The sequence below is a fragment of the Bactrocera latifrons genome, unplaced genomic scaffold (genome assembly GCF_001853355.1).
Source record: "Bactrocera latifrons isolate USDA-ARS-PBARC rearing strain unplaced genomic scaffold, ASM185335v1 scaffold_31, whole genome shotgun sequence".
NCBI classification, from domain to species: Eukaryota; Metazoa; Arthropoda; class Insecta; order Diptera; family Tephritidae; genus Bactrocera; species Bactrocera latifrons.
The window spans coordinates 774,120-798,226 of record NW_017536741.1 but is presented as its reverse complement, the minus strand read 5'-3'; the positions used below and the strand labels follow the sequence as shown (position 1 = coordinate 798,226).

The 24,107-nt window shown below is 43.1% G+C and overlaps 2 protein-coding genes across 2 annotated transcripts in view; one reads left to right on the top strand and one right to left on the bottom strand.

Moving 5' to 3' along the window:
* The window catches only part of LOC108970751 (mucin-19), a 243,067-nt gene that overhangs the window by 193,722 nt on the left and 25,238 nt on the right, over positions 1-24,107 (bottom strand). The window lies entirely within an intron of this gene.
* LOC108970755 (glyceraldehyde-3-phosphate dehydrogenase 2-like) lies at positions 5,961-7,239 on the top strand. The gene has a single exon (XM_018936312.1). It carries the CDS (start codon positions 6,167-6,169, stop codon positions 7,163-7,165), a length of 999 nt encoding a protein of 332 aa, XP_018791857.1. The 5' UTR covers positions 5,961-6,166; the 3' UTR covers positions 7,166-7,239.

Genomic DNA, 24,107 nt, shown 5'->3' with positions numbered 1-24,107 from the left:
ATAAATTCTAATTGAACTAAATCAAAGTACTTATCTAGTTTTTGGTATTAGCATCCAATCGATTAAAAGTCCAGTTCCAGTCTCCCGGTAAGTCTCAAACACGAACAAGATTGCTATCACTTTAAAACTACAAAATCTTGCAAATATTCCAGAACACCAAAAAACACGTCCACCTTCACTAACTTTTCTTCTTGCCTACACATAGTTATCTATTTATAAATGTCTGTATGTATTGGTGCAACATGGCCAGCACAACAGTGCATACACACACGCAACTGCACTCCGTAGAGGGGGAGTGGTTGAAACACTTTATTTTCATTACGTGCACAATGCGCCATTTCACCTAGTCAACTTGGAGGCATACATTCAGGCGCAGCAACAACATAATAAACACTTTACGGCTATTTTTGTATTATCAAGACAACGGAAACGTTCGAGGAAGCACAACGAATGTGGAAATGAATGCATGCGGGAAAACTATTGTTGTAGTCACAAACGCTGCAATGGCGCCTGCAGTTAGTGGCATGCTGATTACGCAAACAGCAGCAAATAAATAAATATGTGCACGGCGCAGCACAGAAGTTGCCTACTTATGGGCTTAATTAGTAGGAAATAACGGAGAGGACACTTCAGTGTTGTTGTTGTTGTCCTTAGGACTTCCTATTTTCCAGCTGCTTGACAAGTCACGTCAAGTCAACATTTCAACTGCAGCGCAACAACAATTAGCCGGCTCAGTTGAAGCGTAAACGCAGCGCTGCTGTTTGCCAAGCAAATGAAAGCCTACTTCCAGGCTTTGTGCCAAAGAAGGGCACTCACACACGCCAAGTGCCGTCTAATGAAGACAAATTACCGAAGGGCATTCTTATGCAATAATTAAGCAATGCAAAAGACTTCAACAACGACAACAACTTGAGCGAGTGGCTATGAGACGGTGAGAGGCGCGCTGGTGAAGCAACTAAAAGTATGCTAAAACGCGCTACAACAAAAAGAACGGAGGAGCGAATTGAAAACGCAGTGGAAATGACTGAAAGAATTTGTGACATTTTTTCAAGTGCCCAAAAGTGTGCTACACAAGAATAGCTAAAGCTCGAAAGGTAACTAAAATGAGAAAAATGCGATTGAGCCACGAATATTTAATTCAAGTGTACGTTTTTCTGTGCGCAAACTAAAAATTTTAATTAAATAAGGCGGCTTTTTAGAAATAACAATTCTAAGATAATATGTTTAGTATATCTGTGGTTTTTTCTAGGTTTGACAAAGCTAGTTCGTCTATGGTTTCTTTCAGCTATCGTTCAGTCGCATTCCACGTTTGAATATGCTCAAATGCTACTCGTAGAATTTACATTTGGGAAAGTGCTTTTAGGCGCACAGCTTTGGAATTTCACAGCAGCGCTGGAGTAGTTTCTTCTGCTGGCGACAGTTGGCATGGTGGGGAAAAAGAAGACGCAGTCGCCACTGTGTGGTCGTTTCCATTGCGCGACCACAATGGATTTTCGCGGTTTGCATTGACGCGCTCCGCTGAGTCGCTGTTGTTGCATGTTTTTGAGCGCTGAGTGGCGCATATCAAGCACACACAAGGACACCCCCACACACACACGCACACACGCACATCCCCTACGTAAAAGGATGCGCTGAGAGACAAAATGTATGTAGTTCACCGGAAATGCGAAGCAATTATTTTACCAATTCACCAACAACTGACCACCTCTTCCGTGCCGTGAAGCTGCCCCGCTCACAGCGCTTAGCCCCCTGCGTCTAGCAACTAGCGAACATGTGTGCGCGCCGCCGCAAGTGGCGCTTGCCACAAAAAATACATTTTTAATATTTATTTTTGACGCTTTTGCTGTACAGTAAAGTGCGTTTGCTGTAGTTGTTGTTGCTCATCTTTTTAGGTCATTTTCATTTTGTTATGCGTTGACAATAAAAGAGTTTGCCCCCACAGCATTCTCAACCGAGGGGCGGCAGGCGTGTGGCGGCAGCGTCGCTTTTTCACAAGTATATTCGCTCTGTTATTGTGCACGCTTCGTGTTGTTGTTGCCGCTGCCGCTGTTTTTGGCTGACTCTTGATGCTTGAAGCTTGATGGCGCGGCCAACTCGGCGCGGGCGTACAGAAGGCGGGCGGCTGGACTGCGCTGCTGCGTTTGTGATAATGCTGCTTGGCTTGTGGAAAGGAAATGAAAATTGTTTTATGCGGTCACGCCAAAAAGTATGCAACGCGCGCTTCACTTTGCATTATGGCTGTTATTGGTCTAGTGCTTTTCGTCGATTTTTAAACATATATGCGAATATATGTAAATATGTGCGCAAAATAGCCAGCAAATACTCAGAAAGTTGCATGGCGAAAACGTGAAAAACGCGAAAGCGGGTTTACACATGTTACAAGCGAAATGAATGAATGATGAATGCCGCCCCAAGCACGCCCCCACTCACTCAGGCATTATGCACTATCCGCCGCTTCCCACAGCTCCGTCCCAAACCCGTGGAGGCGCGCTTTTTTCGCTTAATTTGGTGCATACTTTTCGGCGTGCACGCCGTTAAGGTAAGTCGCTTTCATTGTCATCCACAGCCAGTGCAACAACAACACAGTATTTATTGTTGCATTTGTTCAAAAGTGTTTCATCGCTCGATTAATGGATGTTAATTAAATTTTTAATGCGGTCAATAATCATTTTCTCTGCTCTAGATGCCTGCCTGCTAGGCGGAGTGGAGTGTGTGTGTCACGGATAAAACGCTATCTCTGAGCGCGCACGATAAGCGCAGCGGATGTGCGCCGGCTGTTCGTATGTGTGTAGCAAGGTTGATAGGAGCGCAACGCTTTTTCATTTACAACAACTGCGATGGCAACAACAAGTATTGATTTTAATAATTAATTGGTTTGTTTGTCAAGTGCAATACTTGATCTCTTAAAATGCGTTTAAAGGTAATGAATTATGACAGTTGGACAGTTAATACGTTAACAGCAAAGAGAACAAGGTGTGTAGAAACATAGATAATACATGAACATCGAACACGGTGCTACGGAGTAAAAAAAAAAAAAAAATTTCGTGCGATATCGAAGCATTCTAAAGGTTACTTCGATAGATTTTGAAGTGTTTCTTGTGCCTGCTGAATAAAAATGGCAGAGACCTTTGAATAAATATTGGTAGTTGAAAAAGTCGTTTTGTATTTTGTCAATGTCGTTGTAGTCGTATATATCTCGTGCTACCAATCACATTGTGTTATACCACACAGTGTTGGAAAGGTGAGATTTTAAGCTTCATTAAACCCAAAAAAAGTAACAGCTGTTCAAAAATGAGAGAAAGTAATGAAAAAATTCGCTATATGTATTTTGAAATATATGTATAAAAAAGCGAAGAATGCAATGTAAATATGTGCGCAAAATAGCACGCCACCAATGAAATTTGCGAAGTTTACGGAGACGATGCTGTAACAGTTCGTGCAGCACAACGATGGTTCGCTCGCTTTCGCTCTGGAAATTTCGGCGTGAAAGATGCACCTCGCTCTGGTCAACCAGTCCTTGAAAAAGTCGATAAAATGATGGAAAAGATTGACCAGGACCATCACATAAGCAGCCACTTGGCATTCATCATCAAATGGTTTTGAGGCATTTAAAGAGACTGCCCACAAAAAGAACCACCTGCGATCCTTTGCTGAAGCGAAATGAAATCGAACCCTTTCTGAAGCGAATGGTAACAGGAGACGAAAAGTGGATCAAATACGACAATAGTGTACGAAAAAATCATCGTTCAAACGTGGTCAAGCTCAAACAATTGTGGCAACGCCAGGAATCATCCAATAAGAGCTGCTAAAGTCTGGTCGAACGACTGATTCTATATTTTACTGTCAACAACTGATGACATTGGAGCAAGCAATTGAAAAAGACGGTCAGAACCGATCAACACAAAAGGCTTCCTCTTCCATCAAAACAACGCCTAACCACACACATCTTTGATGACTCGGAAAAACTGGGATTGATTGACTGGAAAGCTTTGATGCATCCACCATATAGACGTGACCTTGCACCATCGAACTACCATTTTTTCCGGTCAATGCAGAAAGACCTTAACGTAGTAAAGTTTTCTGCAAGAGAAGTGTGTGAAAATTACTTGTCGCAGCTTTTCGCCGAGAAACCACTGCTGGAATAATGTCTCTAGCGGAAAAATTACCAAAATGGTACATATTTGGTTCAGTAAACTTCATTATAAATATAACGAAATAACTTCAAACTTCAAGTAGAAATACGAAATGACTGTTTCGACTACCCAATATATTAGCTTAAATAAACCATTTTATTCATTTATTTTATTTTCTTGTGATATTAATTAATTTTTTATTTATTTTTCCACATTAATTATATTTTTGATTCATGATTACTTATTACCGAGGAATTCTTTCATCAATTTCTTATTTGCCAAATTTTTAATTCCGAAATACAGTCACCTTATCAAATCATCAGCCTGCTATTTGCGCGCCCAAATTTTATGCAAATAATTCTACAAAATAATTTGCAATTCAAATGCCATTTAATGTGCGCCCGAGCAACAAAAATCCTTTTTTAACGAATGTCTTACGCACATCTAAGAAGGGAGTAAAAGTAATTGCACGCCTATGTAATACAAAGAAGAGCCGCAAATGTGCCACAAAAGTCAAATACTGCTAAACAACCGGCGCGGCAGACGGCCAACCGCACAATTATGCCATTTATTTGCGTGGGAGTGTAAAGTGCTGAGCCCAATTCAAATGAGTCGCATTATTAATTGTCCGCGCCAAGGCACGGCGGTTGGTTTTGTCAGAAGCGTTCGACTTGCCACAACGAACGTCTTCGCCGCAACTTCTGCATTACAGAAGATGTTAAGATTGTCATTTACTTGTAAATTTACCATAAATTCTATGCTAATGAGCAATGAAAGGAGTTGCCTAAGCGCTTTGCTCCTAAATGTATGCTAAACAGCGTAAATAGCGTGCCGACCGCAGCGCATTTACAAATCGGAATGCATGTATGTGTCTGTGTGCGTGTTGGGTAAAGCACGAGTTGCCCGCACGCGGACACATCAATTGATTTGCATTTACAAATATCGGCAAGGATATTTACGACAGCAGGTCCATCACATTTTAAGGTGGGGGGATATGAGCCACCACTGTAGTCGCATTTTCTTGAAAAGTCTCAATCTTGTTCGTATAATTAATGCATTTTAATTATAACGCCTCTACAAATACAGGCGCACTGCCAACACCACCAACAATAACTCAATTTTCATTGTCACCTTGTTGAAATTGCCCAAGTCGTCTTAGGGCTTACGTAACATCCATCAGTCTGCTCGGCTTCTACACTTCAAATTATCTACGTATTCGGCTGCTTGCTGACGCCTGGCTACGCCTATTTAAGGGTTAATTGGTGTGGATTCCTTACGCAACTACCTTCGCCATATTTCACTGGCCTTTGGTCTAAGCATCACTTTGCTTTGTAGTTGTCTGCTTTGTATGTGTGTTCCGTGGCCGGGTATGTCCTGTTTCGCGCTCGTAATTAATTTGAGACTTATGCATATTACTTTTTTGTTGTTGTCAACTAGACTACTTCGAATTTAATCCATCTGTAGAGCATAACATGCTTTCTTGGCTGTTCCTTCTTGCTCAACGCCTGAAATTATGCTAGGATTTTATTTATTTTTAGACTTGTAAGACTTAAACTCGAGCTTGTCTTCTTTTCCTTAATATTTCTCGCCCTTTCTCCCTCCAGATCTATGTTCCAAATATTGGCTTACGAAGCAGTAAGTCTTGGTACATATTATTAACTTCCCTCCTTCAGTAATAGTTTCAGAACCCTCAAACTGAGGAGCTGTTAGCGTGAAACAACAATTTCGAAAACTTCCTAGACATGCATTCACTGATCGAATCCCGAAAATGCTTTTAAATGCCTAGAATTGGCAATCACTTTTTTGAAATTGCTGTCAGCATTTATTTTTAGAAAGAGATTCTTTCCGTTTATTCAAAATTTCTCGTGCTTTTTAATTAATTTTTTTGCTAGTGAATCATTTTTGAAATCACAGTAGACTTCGACGTAAATTTCGAAAACTCTGAAACGTTTGCAAAGGCGAGAACCGTCGCAATTTCATTCTAGTGATTTGCTTTAAATTGTAAACGGCTCCAGACACGCACATCCATAAGCATGTCACGCATAGGCATTAACGGTTTCGGACGCATCGGGCGTCTCGTACTCCGCGCCGCCATTGACGACTGCGCCTTCGTTGTGGCGATCAACGATCCCTTCCTCAATCCGCATTACATGGCATACCTCTTCAAGTACGACTCGACGCACGGCCGCTTTGCGGGCGAGGTGACTGCCGAAGATGACTGTCTCATCATCAACGGCACCAAAATCAAAGTCTTCACACACAGCGATCCGACCTTGATCAATTGGTCCAGCGCCGGCGCCGAATACATTGTGGAGTCCACCGGCGTATTTCTGACAATGGAAAAGGCCGCAGCACATTTCGTGGGCGGCGCACGTAAGGTCATCATTAGCGCACCCTCACCGGATGCGCCGATGTTGGTGGTGGGCGTCAATCTGGATGTGTACGACAAGGAAATGCGTATAGTTTCAATGGCTTCCTGCACCACCAACTGCCTAGCGCCGTTGGCCAAAGTCATACATGAGAATTTCGAAATCATCGAGGGCTTGATGACCACCGTGCATGCGGTCACGGCCACACAGAAGGTAGTGGACGGCCCAAGTGGCAAACTTTGGCGTGATGGTCGTAGCGCCGCACAAAACATAATACCTGCCACAACGGGGGCGGCTAAGGCAGTCGGCAAGGTTATACCTTCATTGAATGGCAAGCTAACTGGTATGGCATTTCGGGTGCCGGTGCCAGATGTGTCTGTGGTGGATCTAACGGTGCGCCTCAATAAGCCAGCGCCATACGAGGCAATCAAGAAGAAGATACAGGAAGCTGCAAACGGACCCCTTAAGGGCATAATTGCCTACACCGAGGAGGAGGTGGTCTCGTCGGACTTTCTGCATGACATCAACTCGTGCACCTTCGATGCCAAGTCGGGCATATCACTGAACGACAAGTTCGTGAAACTGATTGCTTGGTATGACAACGAGTATGGCTACTCGAGGCGCATCATCGATCTCATACGATACATGCAGAAGAAGGAGTAAGACGAAGAAGCGAGGCTGGGAGCCTGAATTTGATGTGAATTTTGTGTCGAATGTAATAGTTTTGCCTTGTTTGGTTTGAGTTTTGTTTTTAAATTAAATATTTATTGACAATAAACGAAAATGCGTGTTGAATAAAGGGCAGTGTATTGGGTAAGTGCTTTTAGAAATTTGCCAACACACTATTACATAGTATATCCATCATGTATATAAGCCATTTCGCGACTAATGAACGCCTTCATTAAGGTCATTTGTGGTGGAGCACTGCAAAGTGGAAGCCCATCACTAATCGCCAATTTCCAGGAATCGCTGCTCGTCGCTGCTGTGTGAATGCATACAAATTGAGATCCTTAAATTTCACTTCCCGCAATGAGCTCCGCGCCAAGCAGAAGCAATGGATGCGCTCAAGTGAAAAAAGCTTGCTGCTTGCTGCTTGGCTGTCGTATCAACGCTTCAACGTCGTCTGCTTATTTACAAAATAAATCAATCAATTTGCATTTCCCGCTTACTTGCCGCTGCCTTGCAGTCCCAACCGGGAGCAGTGGTAGCAGCTAAATACAAATAAGCAAACGGATTTGCATTATGCAGCAGAGTGTAGCTGCTTGCTGCTGTCCCTTGCAGCAAGTCGCCTGCTTGCAGCTAATTTGCATCCAAACATAGCAACGAGAGCCAGCCAACAGGCAGTTGAGAGCAACACAACTTAGACTTAGTTGGCAGCAGCGAAGACCCTACACAGCTCCATGCGGTCGGCTACGCTAAGCCGGCTGTGGACAAACAGGACAGCCGGCGTGCGGGTCTGCGATCAACAGTCAGAACGGCAAATGAAATCGATTTGTGGATTATTTCATTACATAGCACAATGAACGCCAACAACAACAACAACACGTTCCGACTGTCAGCAGCATAAGTTGACAAAGGCAATATCAAGCGCATAACTGGTCAACTGCCAGCAACCATCAGCCAACTGCCAACTGCCATCTGCTTAAGCAAGCCGCCGTCCCCTGCGCCGCTGCGACGCCACAACTCGCCGGTTCGGCTGCTCAACTCAGCTCGTTAATGCCAAAAAACTCATTTGAATTTTAGTTTTCATTTAATTTAATTCAATTTAATTTAATTCGTTTTCATTCTGCTGCTTCATCTTATTCTCCGCACTGCACTGTGGTCGCTCAAAGTTTTGTTTTTCTTTGTATTTCGTTGCTGTTGATTTTCGTATTTGTTGTTTTAGCCCTTTTTTCTGCTTAGCTGATTTTTCATTAGTTTTTTCGCCTTAAGTTGGACATCGATAAGCGCGAGTTCGCTGTCTCCGGGAAGGCACTGACAGAACGGTTCGGCGGCGGGGCGGCGGGGCGGCTGGATCATCGGTTGCATTCGCTGAATTTGCAAATTACAGTCACATTGATGGCTGACCGAACGGTAGGTACAGTTGGTGGCGGTTATTGGCAACTTTAGCGTTTTTTCTTGTAATAAATCTTATGATGAATAGTGCTAAGAAGTTTGGCTTCCAGACTGCAGCAAAGACATTGACTTCGACATACAGAGGACACTACCTCCGTTTTCGATAATTAATAGTTAAGGTAATGAGATCAGTTATACTGTTTATAGCTACAATATGAATCGAGACACTAGACATTGAAACATATACTAGAACAAGTAACTCAGTCAGGCCCTGTACAATTGGCATGGTAAATGCTTTCGGAAGGATATTTAACTACGGCCCTGGTGTATTAGCCAGTAAGGCGCTCATTGGCATCCAGGAGACGTATTCGCGCGAAAGTGCAAGTCATCAGAAGCGGCTATGGCAGCAAAAATAGAGAAGAGAACCATAAGCATCACAAGGTGAGAGTAATGTTGGCAAACAAAGGAGAGTGAGGGCTCAAAGACTGATATAGTATATCCATTCGTAGATAGATAGTCAACATAAGCACCCGGATTTCCACCTGACCTAAATACTCTGTGGGAATGGGTGCACCTCACAAATTTCATCATGACTTTAGTACGCACTGACCGACGTATGCCGAGTTTACGGAAGACTCTGGTAGAGTACTCTCTCATTGTAGAAGGGTTTTAAGTACAGTACGGGTTTAAGTAAAAAAGCTGAAAACCATGGAGATAGTTCCACGGTGAAAAATATGACAGCATATATGGCCGAGTTCTCTCTTAAATAACGAAACGTCAAAATTTACAGCAGATCAGTCGAGAGTCAGTCCATACATTAAGGGTGACTTAAATGTCTTCTTCTCGCCTACGAAGTAATATTTAGTCCAGTGGTTCCATGGGAAAATTTTGAGATGACCGACTTCTGATGGTTCCTTCTACCTAAAAAGAACATTTGTTTTCGAAAATATGTGCTTACTAAGAGAAATCTAACCATTTCATTGTATTTGGAAACCCATTCCTTGGGAAATGAATTTCAAAGGAGGCTAACTTGTGACTTACTGAAAGCACTGGCGCTTAGAGGTAGTCTTTTACGAACACATTATAGAGCACAAAGAATAATCGGGAGTCTGCAGAACTAACGTAGTACCGCATTCCCCAATCAAAAAGAAATTTAGTCGTGCAATTGGAGAAATATCAGCGAAATAGTGCTTGGAACTTTCCACTTGGACTTCGTTTCAATTTCACAGACTGCTGTGCCAACCCCTGGCGCGCTTCCATGCCGCTGGTGTAAATTTTTTTCTACTTTGCACTGAAATTAACCTTTAACCTATATATTTACTAGAATAATTGCAAGAGCAACGAGCTGAGATGATGACCATGAAAGCCAGAAGAGCGCCACGGCATGGCATTACTTGCTAAAAGGGTCAAGTTATGCGGGAACTACCGTTATATTGCATTATGTAATACAACGAGTATAAGTCGTGTATGTGTGTGTGTGCTCGGAAGTGCCTAAGTGCTGACGAAAATACCAAAGGACACGACCGCGAACTGCAAATTCAACTCTGCACTGTAACTAACACACCGCGACTGCCATTCTTGTTGTTGCCATATTTGTTGCTGCTGTTGCAAGTGTTACAGGTGTAAAATAGCAGGTCAGATGCAAAGTATGTGAAACAGCGACAACATCCGCCAACAGCAGCTCGTTGGTATCCCTTCTCGGTGTACAGTGCGCTCCTCGCCTCGCTTGGCCGATTCGTTGGTCGCCTCCTTTCGTCGTCATTATGCGAGGACAGCTTCTTATTTGCACGAATTTCATTTTAGAAAATTAACAGCAATTAAAGTGTGTAAAGTGACGATGGTGCGGTCGGAGGAGAGTACGGACGAGAATAAGTGTACTGCCAACGGATACGAAACATCCGGTTCGATGGCAAAAAGGCGCTGCTGCTTGCCGCCGAAAGATTAGTGTGTCCTCTTGTGTGAAGACAGTGTGCATCCCAGCAGCTGCCACTCAATGGCAGTGGCTTTTGTGGCATGCAACTTCCTACACTATTGAAGCGCACATACGTTTTTCTCCTCAAGCCCTCATAGCATCACAACACTTCTGCGATTCTTCTGCTAGGTTCTCACTGCCGGCCCACGTGTTACTCTCCGATTCGTGCTATCATCTTGGTGTGCTGCCTGCATCGTCTACATATCTTAGGAGCAGTGCTTTTGCAAATTAGCTGCCATTTGGTCGTGCGGCAGCACCCAACTTCTTCGCCACAATTCGCAGCAATTCGTCAAATCACAGCTCCGCCACTGCACCGTACTAGGTCAGCATCGGTGGCAATTAGGCAGCGCTTGCCGCCGCCGCAGGACAACACACATTGCTTGTCAAGAAATGTTCTTGCAACTTGGAAATTTGTCGACTGCTTGCAAGGCACCTTTGGCTTCTCGCTGTTAATAACGAGGTAACTCCATGACTCGACTGGTCATGATGCGGCAATGCGGCTGCAGGCACCAAGTAGTTCCAGTAGTAGCGCCGACAGCAGATCGTACTCGTCCCGGTGTTACTAATTGCGCTGATGTGCTTTGATGTAGTTCACCCGCTGCCCGTGCCGTGACCTCAGTCGCTTGCTGCACCGTCGTCAGCGACATTTGCACTTGCAATTTATGCGAAAATTTAATAACTAACGCGGCAAGCAAGCAACACCCAATTAGCGAGGCATAGAAAGGACATGCCACTAACGATGTGCCGGCAGATGCTGCTGCTGAAAGGGGGTCAAGTTTTAATGCAGTTAATTCGCAAGGCAACAGCTCGCAGCTGCACATAATAAGGCGCTTCATTGGCGCAGTTTATAAATTATTACTCACGCGGAAATTAGTGCTCTCATTTCAATTAGCCACTTTGCTGATAATATCAAGGTTTTCCGCTGCTGCACGCCTGAAAGTATGCAACGGCATACCATTATCTAATTAAACTATGTTCATGGTGCGTGTATGTAAGGCAAACGTGACTCGTAAACGAATTTTGCTGCCACGAAAGCTTAATGTGAGGCGGCAAAAAGGCCGCGCTTTAGCTTAGACCCTCAAGTGTTTCTCTACTGCATAATCATATAGATAAAGTGGGTTAGCCCATTTACTTAACACTGGAAGGTCGTCGTTGTTGACACAAAAAATATTATTAAGCTTCAATACATTAGCTCCAGACTTAAAATGCTTTGAGTGGACTAAAATAAAATTTACGAAATGTTACCTGGCATTATTTTATGGCCCCCAGTTGTATACATATCTATTACCCATATAATTAAGAGACTAAGCTGTTTTCATAGAGCAAGAGTTGAGCGCATAAACTTCTGGAAAATTCGAAATACAATATTTTCTCTTCAAGGGATAGAACCATAGCTCAAGCTCGGACCAATCCCAAATTAAAGGCCAATATGAAAGAACACATTGAGGCTCCCAAAGCTCCTAGAATCTTGAACTCCAGCAGAGGATCCACTGTCCCCTAATGACTTGCGAGCCCACATGCATTTTCTATAGGCTCTACACAAGTGCCGTCAGACCCATAAAAACGATGGTATGGTTTTATCGAAAAGTTCCGCATTTAAGCCTTGGCACAGATGCAACGAGGCTGCCTGCTGAGAATCACGGGATCAACGAAAACCACGTCAAATAAAGCTGTGCAGATTATCCTTGATAGACAATCCTTACAGCCAGCCAGCCTACAGTTTTAGAACTTTGGAGTCAGATGGTCTCATACTCGACCTTGTTAATGATCTCGCGCTAGGGAAGCAATGCGTCCGAGAAAGGGAGACATATGACAAAGTAAGCACTACGTTGTCATTCTACTTTAGGGATGAAAAGGTCGATGATTCTGGAATCCACGAAGAAAACCCAATGGCGAAATGTAAATATCCACCGACAGTTCGAAGGTTGAAGCGAGAGCTGGAGCGGTCTTTTTCTGCGGTAGTCCATATTCAAAAGGTACCTTCTGACTAAATTATATCAACTCAGTATTTCAGCTTGAAACTGTGAGCATGACTGCAGGTGGCAAGTGTGCCTCTACTCTAACCAGCAATTCTATAATTCTTCTATTAATACCAAGCTTACATTATGCAAGCAGGAAAAGAAGTACTGGGTACCCAATCATATAGGAATAGATGGAAATGAAAAGGCAGACGTGCTCTCGGTGGAACTGCCATCATCTGGCGTGGGCCATCCAGCTTCTTCATAGGTTAGACCACTCAGGGCTTGGATCACAAACCACAGGGTAACAGAAAGGTAAAGTGGACAGACCATAAAACCCATTTTTAGGCAAAAGAAAGATTAGTAACATTGTGGGGCTGATCACAGGGTACCTATCCTTAAGATCTCACCTTCAGAAAATGGGAAAATGTACGTAAAGAAAATCAGCAGAATGCAGAGCATGCGCAGAGAATGATCAGACCCTGAAACATAATCTATGTAAATGGGACGGTCCATATTCCACGGCTACCAATGCTCCAACTTAAGAGACATTGGGCAGCTTAGATCGAAAAAAATAAGGTATTTTACAAAGTTCGCCGAGTTGTTGGGTAAGCCTTATATTGGTTCAAATCCATGAGCATAAGGAGCCTAGTGATGGCCGAAGACCCTTCCTTTTTAACCAACCAACCAAACTTCGTGAAATTTTGCACATATCGGATTTAGTCTAACGGTTGATTCAGCAGTAATATTTCCTGGAATATTCCCAAGAAATTTGGCTCAGATATCGTCAAAAAAGGTTTTGTAAAAATTCTTGTAGAATAAAATTTTTGCTACCTATAATAATTTCCGACGCTTCCAATTGCCCTTGAAGATCCACGCCTTAATTTCCGTAATGTTTAGTTCGCATTACTACATGGACTCCCCCACATAACCACACATATACAAATTTGTTGCACATAGGTACTAAGGACTCTGGATATATTATATAAAAAGTGTCTGTATGTGTGGTAAATTCCTATCTGCTCAGGGCGACGCGCTCTTTAATTTATTGCGTCTGTCGATGATTATTTTCTATTCGTTTTTTGGCGATTTAACATTTTAAAAATTCGACTTCCTTCAAACAGCCACCCACAGGGGCACACACACACACATACACTCACGTATCCATCTTAAACCACACACCAAACGGGTGCGCGTATTGGAAGGGAGAGTGGTGCGAAAGCCAATACGCGGAGCGATTCAAATGCGCGCCACCACTCCCCCCTCAGTTCCTCTGTGTTCAGCTGGTCAAACAGCAAGCGCTTGCTTTTTCACTACTCTTATTATTATGTGCTATTGGCATCGGGCGAAAATAGAAAAAATGCGTCATAGAGTTTTTCGCGATTTTGTGATTTCTCGTTTTTGTTGCTGTGGCACGCACACACATGCCACACACACAAGACACGCCGTGAAACGAATAGGAGAATGACCACAAAATTCGCGATTTTTTCTTTTTTGCATACAAACGCAAACAAACAAGCTGCCACACACAAACACAGCTACAGCCACATAAGCAATCCATGGACTCTGCTGCCGCCAACATTGGGTAGAGGAAATGAAAGTGTTGTTGTTGCAGTATGTGCGCGTGTGTGTGCGGCGCATTGTTTTTCCTTAATTAATGTTTAATCAGCAGCGCCAGTTGAGAAGGCGGCGACTGAAAAAGAAGCAGCGCAGCCAGCAAAAAAGACACATTCCCGAAGCAGTTGGACCAGAATGACCAGGACGCAGTAATCCTGACGCTAGTCGAAAGCAACAATAACCTACCACCACCACGCTCCGCCCGCGCACAAACTGACTTGTGTGTGCCGACACACGTGAATGGTCGCATTCGGCAGAGCGGCGGCGGTGGGGAGGCGTGTGTTGCACCGCTTGGCAAAAAGTTGGTCAGCATAACAAAACACAAAGCAGAGAGTACCCAAAGTACATACAGGGTACACGCAAGAGATACTGGCAGGAAGGAGTACACGGTTCCAAGTATAGGTGGGGATATAGAGTGAAAGGTAAGGGGAAATCGAAATGGGTACCGTCGGTTTGGTCAGCCAAAAATACTCATGTGTGCAAATAGAAAAAACGCCAAGTACCAGAGCAGCTGTAACAACAACACCAATAAAGCACGTATCTTTTCAGGTGGAGCACTCACTCACCCACCCACACACACCTACCATGCCTATCAGGGGGGGCAAGTGTATTTTGGTGAAGCAAAAAAGTCACACGTTGGCCACCAGCGCGAACTGTATGTGGCTGGGTGTATGACAAAGCGGCGCAAAGAAATGGAGAAAAAGAAGCACAAGGAACACATGTCATAACATAAGCGAAATATATTCTGCTGCTGCACATATGTGTTGGCAAGAGAGAGGGGGTGCGAACACGAAATAGGTGCAGTTGGCGCCGGGTTAAGGTAAAGTCAGCAGATACCAAGCTATTTGTATATACTTGCCTCGTTGAAAATAAAATAGCTTAGAATTTGAAATATTTCAAAATAAATCATGGAGGGCATCTTTTAAGACAGGTGGGTTTCAAGAAGAAATGAAACGTATATAACTTATTGTTAACGGCAAGTATTGGAAAGAAGATGGTTGGCGATTGATTCCAGAACTAAGTCGGTAATAACATGCCGAAGTGTGGCCATAGAATACACCATCCACTTCCTTCAACATTCGTGTCTAAGTAACCGGAACGGAACCGGATTTCTACCCGTCCAAAGATCAATGCAATGCCATACTTCGAAATTACTTTGGAAACGTTTTCTCCCGCTACAACAACAACAGCAGCAGCAAACCAAACAAAGAGTTCTTCAGTATGCAGTGGCGTCTCACCAATGACTTGTGGATTATCATCACCCAAAATGTACCCATTCAACCAAAACAACCAAAATCAGAATCGGCGACCGCTCTCTGAAAGACGTATTGTCTTATTGAAAACCAAATACGAAAAACACACCCTTAACAACTATCCAGTTTTTAGCCACTCTTTCACTAAATTAATGGACCTATAAGAGCTTGGAACTTTGAGGAATCTGAAGATTATACTCTCTATGTCATAAACTTAGGCCATTATAGTGTTTTTCAGGCAGAAGTTATAGAGGGGTCTTCGGCTCAATCAAGGTAGTGGGTATTGACTCCGGCAACAGAGCGGAAAACTAGTACTGAGCTCGCTCAAAGTCAAGGAACATCTGTTTTCACTAGAAATAACTACAAGCTACTTCAAAATCAGACTAGTTTGGATGTCTGGTCATAGCAAAATCGCTAGAAACTCAAAAGACGACGCCATAAGAAGACGGGGCGCGCTTAGCTCGAAGTGGGAACGAGTCGGATCTTGGTTGGCATCTTTTGAACTAGCATTGGACCATGGACCTTGGATGCGCTTAGCAGGCATTGGGCGACATTTGAAACTCTTCGACTGCAACTTCCTTCTGTCTTGCATTAGAATGGTTCAGAACTTCTGAACCACTTTCCTTAACACAGTTCTTCTTACCGCAATCGTAAAAGTTCTAGCAGAACAATGTTCAATAGATAAGTCCAAATTATTTATTCAGGGTTCCCAAGTTGTATGAAGGAGGCGAGGTGGAAACATCTAGTCACTTTTTCCTCTTTTGTTTAGCTTTTGCATGACTGAGGTTGAAATATCTCGGCAATCTTACCTTCAGTGAACAAGAAGACATAGCCGAAACTGACATTAGCCGTCTTAAACAAATTTTAATAGGTTCAAAGCGCTTGTTAGGGACTTATGTTCTATTATATAGGAGTGTTGTAACAAAACCACCACGGACCGGCGTGCTAAGCTGTCCAAGTCAGTTCGCCGTTAGGATCGACCTCTTAAGGTAACCTAACCTAACTCTATAAGTAAGTTCTATTCCTTGCAAACCTATAAATAGGTAATCTTAAGAATGAACATCGACCACGCAAGACAAAAAACTGACTTTTATCTTTCAAAGCTTCTTTGTTTAACGTTAGTCGTATGTGATTTGCGGCTCAAAAATAATTTCTTTATTTTGTCCAACGAGTTTGGAACCGCTGATCCAGCGAGAGAGTGCCTTACATGAACTGTTTGAACCAATTTTCCGAGTTGCTGCCGAAACATTCTTTGAACTGCGCATTTTTTAATAAAACATCTCGCATACAAGTTGTCGCTCCCTTGCATACACGCACATACACACACATACACAAATCTGCATGTATGAATCAATGTTTTAACGAGTTCGCACAAAACATTTTCACTTCGCTGCTTAATTTTAGTTTGCATGTCATTATATTGAAGGCAAATGGCTTTGAAATTCGCTCCAACTCCTAAATGTATGCTACACAGACATTCTGGTGTAATGCTACCCAAGCAGACGGCACACGCTCGCCACTGCGCCGCACTTGTTTGTCTTTCTTGTTCATTTGCTTGCTCCGAAGTTCCTTCAGCTCGTGCATACGCTGCGGAGCAGAGCGCTGCAGCTTTATTAGATCGTATTAGATACCAATATATTTACCAATACATGCACGTGCACACATCCACACAAAACAGAACAGAGCTACACTAACAACAGCAACAACAGACACAAAATGATTATTTGACTGCGTCTCAGGCAGAATGTCCTTTAACTGAATTAACTTGTTTCCGACGTTTGCACAAACGCACGCACGCACCCACAGACAGATACACGCACAGCGCAACGGACATGTTGTGCTCCTTATGAGCAGCGCAGCCAGCAATTGCCAAGCATTTCAACTCCTCGAAAACCCTCGCTTGAGCAAACAACGGCGCTGCTCGGCATTTATTCGCCTGTCAGACTTGCGTAAATTTGTGTTTGTAAATTTTGAATTTTCCTAATTCCAAATGAGTCTGTTGCATTGTCCTTCCGCTCACCATCCCCACCTCCCTCACGCACACGCACACAAGCGCAGAGTTGCCGCCTCACAGAGCCAACGGCTGTCTATTGCTCTTAAGCCTTTCTACTTCATTGTTGCAGTTCGGTACTCACTCTGCCAAACAAGCAAAGACAAGTAAATGCACTCACACACCCACACATACACACTGCCAAACAACGTCTGCACTTACTTATATCAACAACTCCGCTCGTTCACCTACACGCTGCGGTCATCCTGAACGTCCGTGCGTCTGTGTGCGATGCTAATTTTCGGTAAGAAGCCAAGACAGCAGCCCAACAACAATGACAGCAGCCAAATTATAGCACACACACTCGTCCACATACACCTAACGGTAGCACATGAAAGCGTAGATTTCAGTAATGAAGGGCGTTCTTAGTGCCCAAACTTGCCGCTACGCTTCCACAGCACATTAGTGTCGTTGTAAGACAAGTTTGTGCGCGATGGAGAACGGGTCGGGTGGTGTGCACATATGCACTGGCAGGAGGGGTTATGTTAATGTCGAAAACTTAAGCAGACAAGTCAAAGCTGGCCGAACATCGTCGTCGCTCGGTGCCGGTTGCTGCACCGATCAATGCGCAAGGCTGCAGCGAGACAGGGGGTTGCTGTGTAGACGGTGTGGCTTGTCAGCTGAATATGTGCCGTTATGTAGAAGTGTATGCTGGTGCGAATTTATAATTCGGTTGCATTGTAAAGTGCTTTGTTTTAATAATCACTGGAGTATAATGATAATAAGTGGACTTGGGAGGCGAACAATGCGATTTTGTGGATATGCAAAGTATAAGAGTTGTATCCACATGTAGTTTCAGACGCACATAGGAGATTATAATTGCCGGCTTTTGAGTCGAGACAGAAGTTTACTGTTTAATAAGGCGAGGAGTAGGATTTTACTGTACTGAGTCGCATTAAAAAATGTCTTGAACCAATTGTTAAAATTCTTTAAGAACTTTCAAAATAGGCTCCTTCGCCGATGTAGCGCTGGGAGCGAGATTTCCAAGCATTGAAGGCGTCACGGAAGGCATTCTCCGGAATAGCGTTGAGAGCCTCTGTCGTCTCAAAATGCTTGTCTTTCATCGGCCTTTTGAGGGAAGAAAACAAAAAAGGCCGAGGAGCCACATCTGAGCTGTAGGGCGGCTGCGGCAAAGCTTCCTAATGCCACAAGAAGGGCAGTGTGAGACGAGGCGTTGTCGTTGCGCAGCTACCTTCCAATCGGCTGCGATGTCTTGTCGGACCCGATTGACCCTTCGTTTGAGTCTCTTGAGGACTTCCACATAAAACTAAAACTTGGCGTTGACGGTTTGTCCAGGAGGAACAAATTCATGGTGGTCGATGTCAAAAAAGACAATGAGCATCGTTTTCACTTTGGATTTGCTTATTCTTCCCTTTTTGGGCGAGAACAGGGCGGCGTGTGCCACTCGGAAGATTGCTTCTTTATCTCGGGATCATACTCAAAGATCCATGACTCGTAACCTTACTGCTACTTGCTAGCTAGGAACGCCTCCTACCGAATCCAGTCGATGCGCGCACGCTACGAAGTACTCGCGGCAGAAGAAAATCAGTCCTATGTCTTTCCGGAATCATTGGCGTGGAGCTCGACAACTTGAGTTGTAACTTAATCGAATGATTATTCTAGGACCATGTTTCAAAATTTATAATATTGCCTTAACTATAGCTAAAAGCGAGTATGGCATATACATATGTACACACCATCAAACCAAACCGTCACCCAAGGTATTTGCAATTGTGTATATACAAACAAATACATAAGCAGCTGCCTTAATTATTTGGCCTAAGAGTTTCGAACGCTGCATTATAATCAACATTTATGCAAACTTGCCACACATTGAAACTCCACACATATTTATGCACACACAGACAAACATTTGAGGCCATAACAACACCTAGCAAATCGACTCAGCAGTGACCAGAGAGTTGTTGGCTCTCGTTGGCAAATGCAAAATGCTCAGGCAAATTTATCGAAATGTCCAAACAGATTTCAGATTTTAGATTTTACACCCGAAAGTACTGCAATTCGCACTCTAAGCTTCAAGAGACACACACACACCTCCACATGCCGATATATACAGATGTTAGGTATGTCGGTATGGAAGGAACCTAATGTGGCAACAAGCGACCTACTGGAATATTTGCATACATAAATACCGTTATTGCGTTCGAAGACTCCCGCTGCCCTCAAGGAAATGCCACTGTTGAACATGCATATATACACACACAAAGTGGAAATCGGTTACTCACTGGGCGTCTGTGTCCAACAAGCCAGAGTCTTGGGCAAAGCCACTGTTAGGTGTGCTACTGCGGAGTCGAGGCTTGAGTGCGAGCATTTTGGACTCTTAATTTAAATGCAAATGAGATTCATTTAACAACGACACCAAGCACGGCAAGTGTGCAGATGAAATCTGAGCGGCAGTTGTGGTAGGCAGTGGAGCAAGTGCTGCGGCAACGCTAACTGCACATTTGATGCGTCCAAATTTAGATGAAATAGTCGGCAGATGAATTAATATCCTTATGCCGGTCAAAATTAGAGCGCAGAAGGAGCGGCGCTCAGTGTTTGGACTCTTGTAGGCACGCTCACAACTTTGCACATCAGTAATAAGGCACTCATTAAGTAGAAATATTAATTTTATAATTTTACAAGTCCTTGGACAGAATTACTTTGCTGAAAAACGCTTAGGTGAGCTTCAAAATAGTTTGCTCAGAGTTTTGTCCAGCAAATTCTCTTTAATTAGGTTCGCTTAGATGGAACTTTTATGCAAACTCTACAAGTTTACAAGACTTCCAGGGTATAGCCGGTAGCTCTATAAGGAAGCTGGTGTTTCAAGACCTGTGAACTGATAACTCTCTTCTTCGCTTTTTCCTCGAACCAACGGAAGGCCTGTGCTCTCATATTGTCCCCAGTTCGAAACAGCAAGTGATGTTAAGCCTTTTTACTACATCTTTCCAAGGCGAAGGCGGAAGAGCTAGACAATAATTAAGAGGATGTTTTGATTTATACTTTAGTCCAAATTGCAATTGTCTTTGTGAAGCCATAAATCCCGAAATCATGTAATTCGAATTGATAAGCCAGCAAGAGGCACACAAATTTGCTCAGGCGTTTAATTTCTATTCCCACCTGTTCGAAGGGATAGCTGAAAGTGTGAACTCTCAATCGCGGAGCAATCAAGTCAACTCATCTTTTTCCATACAGCATCTGCAGATGGCGTCCGGCAAGATTCTCAACCTTGCGGCATGGACGCCGATAGAGAAATGATCTCTTAGAACCCACACAACTAGGAAGAGACTAACTATACTGAATGAAAAGAGCTGACTTGATCTTTTGTGGCCAAACTTGGACCGGAAGAATCTTGCGACAGCACATGAGATACAGCCAAGCACCGGCCAAGTTCCGCCTACGCGCAGCTATCCAGTAGTTTAACTGACAGCTGAGCTAAGGTACGCTTCTCTGCAGCTCATGAGCTTATTCTTGAACATTAATTTATGTAAAATTTAACGTGATAGCAGTCGGAAGTCTCCCTTGGAACATCCACAGGTCCGATTTGTGGCAAAAACAGATAAATAGCGACTCGATCAACATATATATATTAATGGACTTAAAATTAGAGATCTACTTCGAGCTATCGACTCATCAGCGTGCAATCAACAGTGCGGCAAATGCAATATATTTGTTGATATTCTAATTAAACTGCCGAAAATCAAATTATGAATATGCAAACTAAAATGCCAGAAACATGCGAAGCGACGGCGACGATGCTCGAGAATGGAATGAATGAATAAATGGAAATGTTGGACTGAAATGATTCGGACAGATATGGCGAACAATGCGAAGAGGACGGAACTGCCACAGAGGGCGGAAGGCGGCAAACCGAATACAACAAATAACTACAACAGACAAAGAAGATAATTTGTGCAGCAATCAGGCCTCAGATATAGATAAAAGTGTTGAAAGTACAACGGCGACAGTCGTCGAAACGTAGAAGCGGCAGGAATGGCCGAGAAAGGATGCGAATAAGTGAAACGAAAAGTGAAGGAAGTGTGGTTGACAATGCGAAACAGGAAATGCAAAACAATACAAAGCCAAACAACAACAAATCTAAACTTAGCAAAACTATGTGGGCTCGTGTACGGCGTGAGAGCAAAAGTGAATCGACCAGGCGGCAAGGCGGCGAGGCGGCAGCAAAGACGTGGAGCGTGAAGAACGGCTGAAGATGGCGACGGGCGGTGGGTGGTGAGTGGTGTGGCGTTGGACTTGAGTTCGGTGGCTGTGTCGGAGAGCACAATGAACTCGAAAATTTCAGTTTTTACTTAACATAGCAATAACAACAACAGCAGCAGCAATGGCAAATCAATGTTGTAAGTCGAGACCAGCAGAGGACAGCAATAACAACAACTTGTACTGCTAATTCATTTATGCATCAAAAATAAAGTGCGCAGGACAATCTGGCCACAGCGCCGTGCGAGTGTGTGTGGGTGTATTTAATGCGTATGTATATCGAGTGTGGCATCTACTAAGCTACAACTACAAAACACTTGCTCACACACACACATTAGCCGACGGACGGCATGCAAATTTCTGTTGTCCTTGCTGGGGAAAATATTCAAATGTTAATTAAAATAGTAATAATTAAAGTTTAAAGCTTGATTGTGTGATAGCCAAATGCACGAGTGTTTATATATACTTATACATACAAACATACATAGACCGTAAATATGTGTCGATAAACTCGAGCATTTTTGCACACTAAATTAACACTTGATCGTGTGTGTGTGTGTGTGTGTGTGGCTCAGTGATTTATTACATAAAGTTATTTAAGTATGCAATTGAAACACACACACCCACACACAGGACAGTAGAGAAAAGTGGAGGTGGACCTAATATATAAATGTTTATACTCCATGTTTTTATGTTAAAAAATTGTGCATTGCATATGCCTAGATTGTACATAAAAATTTTGATTTTGCGATTTCCAAGAAAATAGTTAGAACAACAATTCTCATATCTACATACGCATATAATTATACACAGAATCAGAAACAGAAACGATGCCAGTTTTACGGTCAGTTAAGCCCCACCAAAGGCCTTTCGTACTATGGGCAAATGGGAAGTAAAGTCCTTTCTCGACGAACAAAAGCAATACTCTATAAGTCACTCATTATTCCCACCCTGCTATATGGTGCAGAGGCTTGGACGATGACAACATCTGATGAGGCGACGTTGCGAGTTTTCGAGAGAAAAGTTCAGCGAAAGATTTATGGTTTATATATAGATATATGCAGATTTATAACGATGCCTTGTACGAGATATGTGACGGCATTGACATAGTTCAACGAATTAAAAGACAGCGGCTACGCTGGCTAGGACATGTCGTTCGACTGGACGAAAACACTTCAGTTTTGCAAGTATTCGACGCGAAGAGAAAGCCTGCAGAGCGATGTCTCAAAACAGAAGAACTAAGACGCATATATACAGATGGACAAACGAACATGACTCACGAAATCAGCTTTTAGCATGGTGTTGACCGACTTTTTTCCACCGGAATTTGATGAAATCAACGCGGCCGATATCTATTTGAATTAAGACGGCGCCTCTTCGTGTTTCTCGTATAAAAATTGATACATTGCGTGCAATGTTTGACGACAGTATTCATACGAACTATAGCCGAATGCAAAGGATGGTCATTTGGCCAACAGTCTTGACCAAATTTTAGTGTTTTATTAAGTAAGCGACTAAGTTCTCACTTTATTTCAAATTAAAATGCACATTCATTCTAAGGAGGTGACGATAAATGAACTGCTTCTAAGCCAGACCATGTGGCATCAAAGGAAAGAAATAATAAGCGAACGGTGCAATAGGTTTAAGAGGGTTTGGCCACGTGAGGTCATATGGAATCCAAGTTCCTTTTTTCTGAATCACAAGTAGCCGCTTTGAAATAACTTGGGCCTGATTACCAATGCTGAAGCAAACACCTTTTTGTACTCGAGACTTATCTTCATTGACCAACGTCGCTAATATAGTAAACTTTTACGAGTTCCCGAAAATTGCACTTTAGACACCGTTTTTTTTTTATGGCTAGAGGACGATTACAAAATATTGAGGTTAAGCTGAAACTATGAAAGTACTAACAAATCCAATATTTTATGACTTAAGGGCTAAACTCGAATAGCAGATTCAAGCTTAAAGTCCTTATTAACATTACTAATTTTTCTTAGTGATATCGCTCCACATATGTCATTATTGATGCTATCTCCCCATATATAGGCTTAGTTTCTAGACCTACAGTTGATTATTAAAAATTGTAGGAAGCCGCCTTGCCATCGTCGGGGATGCGTAAAAACGTTTACCAAGTCGGGGCTAGACTAGCTAACGATAGGCATTAATATTCTAATTGGTGCTCATTGTCTTCATACAAATATACGACAACAACAACATACATGCATCTAAAATATCCCGCATACCAACACATTTTCAATATAAAGGATAACAAATGATAATCGTAATGGACGAATACGCACTGTTGTCCAGCCGCAACGCAGGCAAAACCCAAATCAAAACAGTAACAACAACATGGCAACAACGAGGTGGCAACGATAACGACAAGTCAGCAAATGCCTCGGCACTTACGCAGGTGAACATGCATTTATGCATGCATGCACTTAATTTCGACACACACATACACAGGTCCAAAAACTGCCAA